The sequence below is a fragment of the Nicotiana attenuata genome, chromosome 6 (assembly GCF_001879085.1).
Source record: "Nicotiana attenuata strain UT chromosome 6, NIATTr2, whole genome shotgun sequence".
Taxonomy (NCBI): domain Eukaryota; kingdom Viridiplantae; phylum Streptophyta; class Magnoliopsida; order Solanales; family Solanaceae; genus Nicotiana; species Nicotiana attenuata.
In genome coordinates, this window is record NC_031994.1 from 28,421,001 (window position 1) to 28,428,720 (window position 7,720).

The 7,720-nt window shown below is 42.2% G+C and overlaps 1 protein-coding gene across 1 annotated transcript; it reads left to right on the top strand.

Annotated features, from left to right (window-relative positions):
• LOC109227731 lies at positions 4,860–6,916 on the top strand. The gene is made up of 2 exons (XM_019392929.1): positions 4,860–5,357; positions 6,794–6,916. Exons 1-2 carry the CDS (start codon positions 4,860–4,862, stop codon positions 6,914–6,916), a joined length of 621 nt encoding a protein of 206 aa, XP_019248474.1.

The window sequence follows — 7,720 nt, forward strand, 5'->3', positions numbered from 1 at the left end:
GGCGGAAGAAAGAGAAAGAACTGCAGAGTTGGGTATTGTAGTCCAACCACAGCCAATCGGGATGGCAGAAAATGAAGAATGACCGGTGATTGAGGCCGTAAGGCCTAGTCTCTCGAACATGACTCAGGCTGTCGTGAAGCTTGATATAACTGGGCACTTTGAGCTAATACAGTACATAGTGCAACTGATTCAATCCACAAGACTATTTGTGGGGTTGTCAAGTGAAGATCCCCAAAGGCATATACAGAATTTGTTTGAGATTACGGATACATACAACTATCTGAACGTCTCTAAGGACAATGTCTGACTGACTTTGTTTCCCTTTTCTCTAGTGGGGGAAGCAAAGGAATGGTTAAACGAGGAGCCCGTAAACTCGTTCCACACTTGGGATGATCTAGCACGAAAATTCCTAATCAAGTTTTTTCCCACTAAGAAGACAAAGGCACTGAGGAGCCAGATTCTTGGGTTTCAACAACGAGAGGGTGAGACACTTCGTCAAGCTTGGGAAAGATACAAGAAACTACTCAAAGACTACCCACATCATTGTCAAACTAATGAGGTTTTGAGACATACTTTTGTGGATGGGTTGGACGAGACCTCCAAATTAAATCTAGACTTAGCTTGTGGAGGAAGTTGCATGCAAAAGCCGTACAATGAGATTCAGACTCTACTCAACAATTTCACTGCTAATGATCATAGCTGGCAGGGTGAAGGTGACTCAAAAAGGATGATAAAATAGAAAGCAGCAAGTACACTCGAACTGGATGAGATGTCAGTCATGCGAGTAGAGATTGCTAAACTAAACAACCAAATGGCTAAGATGGCAATGGGTCAAGGACATCAAATGCAGTTGGTTCAGAGGATGGATATATGTTTAGAAATTTGTGGAGATGGCCATATGAGTGACAAATGTCTAGTGAATCCTGAATCCATCTATTATATGGGCCGACAAGGTAGAGGTCCAATGAACCAGAATAATAAATATGGTAACACATGTAATCCCAACTGGAGGAACCACCCGAATTTCTCGTGGGGTGAGAACCAGACCACTCAGAATCAATACAGGCCTCAAGGGAACTATAATCAGCCTCAAAAGCCACCTCAACAGGCAGAAGAAAGCACAAATGAAATGTTGAAAATGTGTTGATTGACAACCAGCAACTTCGAACAGATAATTAATAATTGAGGACTGAATTTCAAAACATAGAGAGGCAGATAGGGCAATTGGCTGCACAACAAAATACTCGACCTGCAGGTGCCCTTCCTAGCGATACAGATAAGAATCCTCAGGTAAATGCTGTAACTTTGAGGAACGTCAGAGAGTTAGAAGAAGTCCTAAAAAGAAAGAAAGAAAAAGTCACTCCTAAAGGTAAACTGATCCCCAAAACTGTGGGAGAGCTGAGAAAGAAACTAAAGAAAGCGAAAAGACTCCGATTGCAACGCCTCCACCTCCTTTCCCACAAAGATTGAAGAAGAAAAGTGATGACTGGATGTTCAACAAATTTCTTGATATGCGGAGCCAAATTTAATTGAATCTTCCATTATTTTATGTGTTACGTGAAATCCCAAAATATGCTAAGTACATAAAAATATAATGGCTAACAAAAGGAGGTTGACAGAGTTTGAAACTGTGACACTTACTGAAGAGTGCACCTCGAGAATTCAAAGAAAATTGCCGCAAAAGTTGAAGGATTCGGGGAGCATCTACATACCTGTTCGAATTGGTAAGGTAGATGTGGGGCGAGAACTCTGTGATTTGGGGGCTAGCATAAATTTGATGCCTCTCTTAGTTTTCAGTCAATTGGGGTTGGGAGCTCCAAGGCCAACCACAGTCATGTTGCAGCTAGCTGATAGATCTATTGTCCATCCCTAGGGGGTGATAGAAGATATGCTATTACAAATTGGGCATTTCGTTCTGCCAGTATATTTCATTATACTGGGCTATTAAGCTGATGAAGAAGTCCCCATCATCTTGGGACGAACTCTCTTAGCCACCGCTTGTAACTGTCCAGCCCGCTAGTGATATTGTCCGCTCTGGGCTTAAGCCCTCACGGATTTGAAACACGTCATAAGGGTCTAAGGCTTGTTAACTTATATACCCAACATCCCTCTTGTGTTTTGCCGATGTGGGACTCTGTCTAATATATGGGGTGTTACACCGGTGATGTGTGATCAAAGTTCGTAAATGAAAAGTGATCCTCCGGGTTGATAATGTAGAATCAGTCTTTAATGCATACAGGGCAATTGAACTGCCAAGTCGCTATGAGGATCTAGCTATGACATTTGTGATTGAAATGGAAGAAGAAAAAAATGATGTGGGTGCGTATCTGGATGACTCTCTAGAGACAGCACTTATGTTGTTTGACATCATTGACTTGGAGGACGAGGTGAAGGAGATGGTGCATCATCTGGATGCATGTGCTTACATCAAAGGACTGATCGATTTTGAGCCTTTAGATAGACCAACCGGGCCACCCCCAAGCCGTCTATCGAAGAAGTTCCTAAATTGGAAGTTAAGCCCCTACCCTCCCACCTTCATTATGCCTATTTATGTGTTGATGAAACTTTAAGTGTTGTTGTATCTTATGACTTATCTGTTTTATATGAAGAAAAGCTATTTCGCGTGCTTAGAGAGCACAAGCGGGTAATTGGATGGACCATGGATGACATCCGTGGTATTAGCCCAGCATTTTGTATGCATAAAATTCTCATAGAGGATGGGCACAAACCGAGTGTAGAACGCCATCGCCACTTGAACCCAGTCATGAAGGAAGTGCTAAGAAAAGAAGTCATAAAGTGGCTCGATACAGGTATTATCTTTCCCATCTCTGATAGCAAATGGCTAAGTGCAGTCCAGTGTGTACCTAAAAAGGGTGGAATGACGGTGGTCATAAATGATAATAATGAATTAATCCCATCTAGTACTGTCACCGGTTGGAGAATTTTCATTGACTACCGGAAACTAAATAATGCCACTAGAAAAGATCACTTCCCATTCCCTTTATTGATCAAATGCTAGTTAGGTTGGCCGGACAAGACTACTATTGTTTCCTTGATGGATATTCCGTCTATAACCAGATCTCAATTACACCAGAGGACCAAGAGAAGACTAACTTCACTTGTCCTTATGGCACTTATGCTTATAAGCAGATGCTGTTTGGGTTGTGTAATGCACCTGCGACTTTCAAAGGTGCATGATGGCAATCTTCACTGATATGGTAGAAAAATTTGTTGAAATGTTTATGGATGATTTTTCGGTCTTTGGACCATCTTTTGATGAATGCTTAACGAATTTGAGTAAAGTGCTTGCCAGGTGTGAAGAGACGAATTTAATGCTGAACTGGAAAAAGTGCCATTTTATGGTACGAGAAGGAATGTACTCGGGCACAAGGTGTCCAAAGAGAAGTTGGAGGTGGATAAGGTAAAAGTGGATGCAATTGAAAAAACTGCCACCTCCAATCTATATCAAAGGAGTTGGAAGCTTTTTGTGACATGTAGGTTTCTATTATAGATTCATTAAAGATTTCTCTAAGATTTCTGCTCCCTTTTGCAGGTTGCTTGAGAAGGAAACGCCTTTGATGTTTGATGAACACTGCTTGAAGGCGTACGAGGAGTTGAGAAAGAGATTGGTGACTGCACCAATTATCACCGCCCCAAACTGGGGAGAGTCTTTTGAATTGATGTGTGATGTCAGTGACACAGCAATTGGGCCGTATTAGGCCAGAGGAAAGAAATCCAACTCAAATAAATCACGCAGTCACAAAAAAAGAGTTGCTAGCGGTAGTATGGGCGTTTGACAAATTTAGGGCCTACTTGGTGGGAACTAAAGTCATCGTCTACACAGACCATGTAGCCATCAGGTATTTGTTTGAGAAAAAGGATGTTAAGCCTAGACTAATTTGTTGGGTTCTTCTATTGCAGGAATTTGACGTGGCAATCAAAGATAGAAAAGGGACAGAAAATCAAGTGGCGGACCATTTGTCACGCTTGGAAACTCGCGCATATGTTGAGGAAGGGGGAGAAATTTACAAAATCTTTCCTGATGAGCAATTTCTATCCATCAGAACTGGCAGAGCCCCATGGTATGCTGACTATGTGAACTTCATTATAAGCAGGGTGACTCCGTCAGAGTTATCTTCGAATGGTATGGGGAAATTCATGCATGATGTGAGGCTTATCTATGAGATGACCCGTTTTTGTTTAAGTAGTGTGTAGATCAGCTGGTGCGCCGATGTGTTCCTGAGGAGAAGATGGAGGCAATTTTACATGATTTCCATGCATCACCATATAGGGGGCACCATGGTGGAGACAAAACGGCTGCAAAGGTGTTGCAGTCGAGATTCTATTGGCCTAAAATATTCAAGGATGCACATGCTTTTGTGAAGATGTGTGATAGGTGCCAAAGGATGGGTACAATTTCGAGAAGGCTTGAGATGCCATTAAAGGGCATACTTGAGGTCGAAATCTTCGATGTTTGGGGAATAGACTTCATGGGGGCTGTTTCCAGCATCAAATGGCCATCGGTACATCTTGGTTGCAGTTGACTATGTGTCAAAGTGGGGTTGAGGTTGTAGCTTTGCCTACGAATGATGCTAAAGTGGTGGTGAGCTTTGTGAAGAAAAATATTCTCACCAGATTCGGTACTCCGCGTGCTTTGATCAGTGATGGAGGTACTCACTTTTGTAACAACTGTTGGCCAACCTCTTAGCTAAGTATGGGGTGAGACACAAGGTCGCAACTGCTTATCATCTTCAAACCAGTGGTCAAGTGGAGGTCTCAAATAGGGAGGTGAAGCAAATTTTGGAGAAGACAATGAGCGCAAGTAAGAAGGATTGAGCAAGCAAGCTAGATGATGCTCTATGGCATATCGCACAACATATAAAACTCCAACTGGCGCTTCACCGTACACATTAGTTTATGGAAAGGATTGTCACTTGCTTGTTGAGCTTGAGTACAAGACATATTGGGCAATCAAAAAGCACAACTTTGATATGGATCTAGCTGGGGAAAAATGGATGTTGCAACTGAATGAGCTCGAGGAGTTTCGACTGCACGCATATGAGAATGCGAAGTTTTATAAAGAAAAAACAAAGAGATGGCATGACAAACACATTTTGCATCGTAAGTTTGAAGCCGGTCAAGATGTTATCTTGTTCAATTCAAGGTTGAATCTCTTTCCTAGGAAGCTCAAGTCTAGATGGTCGGGTCCGTTTGAAGTAGTGCGGGTTACAAAGCATGGAGTTGTTGAGCTAAAGGACCCCGAGAGCAATGGCACATTTTTAGTCAATGGTCAAAGAGTGAAACACTATTTGGGTGGTGGCGTTCATCGTCAAAAAACTTTGATAAACTTGGTGGATGTATGAGGGAACATGTTGCTTCGTGCCGCGATATTAAATCAGGCGATTATTAGGAGGCAACCCAATTTTTAGTGCTTTCGTAGCTTAGCTTTTTATTTTTTTGGTTAGAGTAGACTAGATTTTTTTATTTTCTTTATAGTCATAGAACTCATAGGTAGGAATGGTGTGGGATGTGTATAAAGGATGTATTAAGTGCTCGGATAGGGGGAATATTTATTTAAAAATTAAAATAAAATAATAATTATAATAATTATTATTATTATAATTTTCGGCGAACTAGCGCACAGGCCAGTGCTCCATGTTGCCTGGGGCGCACATTACAGAAAGTTCACAGCCCCTAGCGCTAGGCCTAGCGCGGCGCGCTGGGTTGGGGATCACTAGGTAAGTCAATTTTTATTTTTTTATTTCGTTTCATTTTTTGTTTTTTTTAGTTAAACCCCTAACCCATAAAACCCGACTCAATTACCCACCTACACTCACCTAATAACCCATAACCATAACTCATACCGATTTACCCAACTAATTAAAATAACTCTAACCCCCCAAACCCCCATTCTCTCTCCCCGCTATTCTCTCTCTCTGCCCGCTCTGGCGGTCCTCTCTCTCTCTCTCTAAAGTTCTCCATTGATCCTTGTGTGTTTTCTTCTCAAACTCAAAGGTATGTGTCTTCTTCCCTTTCCTCTCTTGTATTTTGTGAATTCTTTTGTGTTGTAATGCTCCCCCCCCCCCCTTCTCAAATGACCCCCACTACCCAATCTCCCTAGGTCTCTTTTACATTTTATGTTGCTATGGTGGGTGACCCTAATGTGCACGAAATTGGCTGCAAAAATTGGTTGTTCTATTATATACGGAATAGTAAACTACAACTCCCTCTACTTCAGTTAAAAATTGGGAGGGACAACATTTTCTACCATTGTTGAAAAAAAGAAAATCATACTTGATACCCACCATGTGTTTGCTATAATGCTTGAAAGAGTGAATTGTGCCCCGGTGAAGTCTGAGTAGCCGAGTGTCGTTGTATGTGATGTTGGGCTAAGTGTGGGGTGTTTAGCGGTGGTTTTACATAATCTGAAGCTCGTGTTCTATGTTCACAATAACATAATCATACTGCCCACACCTTGTATCATATGTAATATATCTTGTAGCCTCTTGTTAGAAGTAGTTAGTGTATTATACTAGTTGTAGTAATTTGGACTCAAGCATTGCTTGCTTACACCATGGCTAAGTCATGGCCATATTCGACTACTTGAATTGTGTGCCATGGGGAAGTCTTGAGTACCCATCGCCTTGTAGTGCAATATTTGTGCACTTTAAAGCACTATTGTGAGTAGATTATATAGAGCCTTCGATTTTAAGTGTGGGGTCATCCTTGACTATAACGATGACCTTGGGCGAATTTCTTGATTCATTCTCACATTCATGTTTATCATGTGTAGGTTGCAATGGCTCGGGACAATGCTACCAAGGGAAAAGGAGTGGGGAAGTCTGCCACTACTGCTCCCCCTCCCAAAAAATGCAAGCAAGGTGAAGGTTCTTCCTGGCAAGCTAAAGGGAAGTAGGTTTCTAGTGGGTCAAAGAAGGCACCATCGGGACCAAAGCCTCATTTGGATCTAGTTCGGGAGGATGCCATCCAATGGCATAATAACTTTGTGCCATATGGGCGATACGTCTTCGAAATGAGAATTAATGTGAAGACTCTGGAAAAGAACTTCCCGGATGTGCTTTTCTAGTTGATAGAAATGAAGATGGATAAGTTCCTAAAGTGCCCGGGCCATGCAAATTTGAGCATGGTGCGAGAAATTTATGCGACTTGGAATGGGGACTTGTTCAAGTCATGGGTCCGCAGAAAGGAAATACCAATGGATAGGCGTTCCTTATACGAATTTTTGGGAGTTGATATCCCTAACCCACAGAGGCTATAAAAGTTTATCAAATGCCCAAGCAACCATGCGACACGTCACACTCTTTGTAGCGTCGATTCTAATGCAAAGTGGAAATGGACTAAGGGGGATACCCATCTTGAGATGATCCGCTTCGACTTCAACAAGACTTCTAAGGTGTGGCAGAACTTCGTGTAGGCTAGATTGATGCTGGTTGAGCACAACAGTGAATGCACTCGAGCCCGAGTAGTGTTATATTTTTTCTGATGACTAGGCGACCCATCAATATGGGTGAGATTATGCTAGGGGAGATGGCCTGCACCTGCTTTGGGCGAAAGATCAAAAGATTCTTCTTTGGCAACCTCTTGATGCAGTACATCTTATCCCGTAAGGTACCGAGGTACTCCGACTTTGGTGAGAATGTGGAGAAACCAAAGGGATTGCTAGACATTACGTCCTTGTTTGATCCACGCTAAAGCTAAG

Bases quoted from the DNA above. Each gene is read 5' to 3' on its own strand.
- LOC109227731 (XM_019392929.1), top strand. From the start codon at position 4,860: ATGGCATATCGCACAACATATAAAACTCCAACTGGCGCTTCACCGTAC. The intron at 5,358-6,793 runs GTATGAGGGAAC...TATCATGTGTAG, and splicing joins CTTTGATAAACTTGGTGGAT to GTTGCAATGGCTCGGGACAA.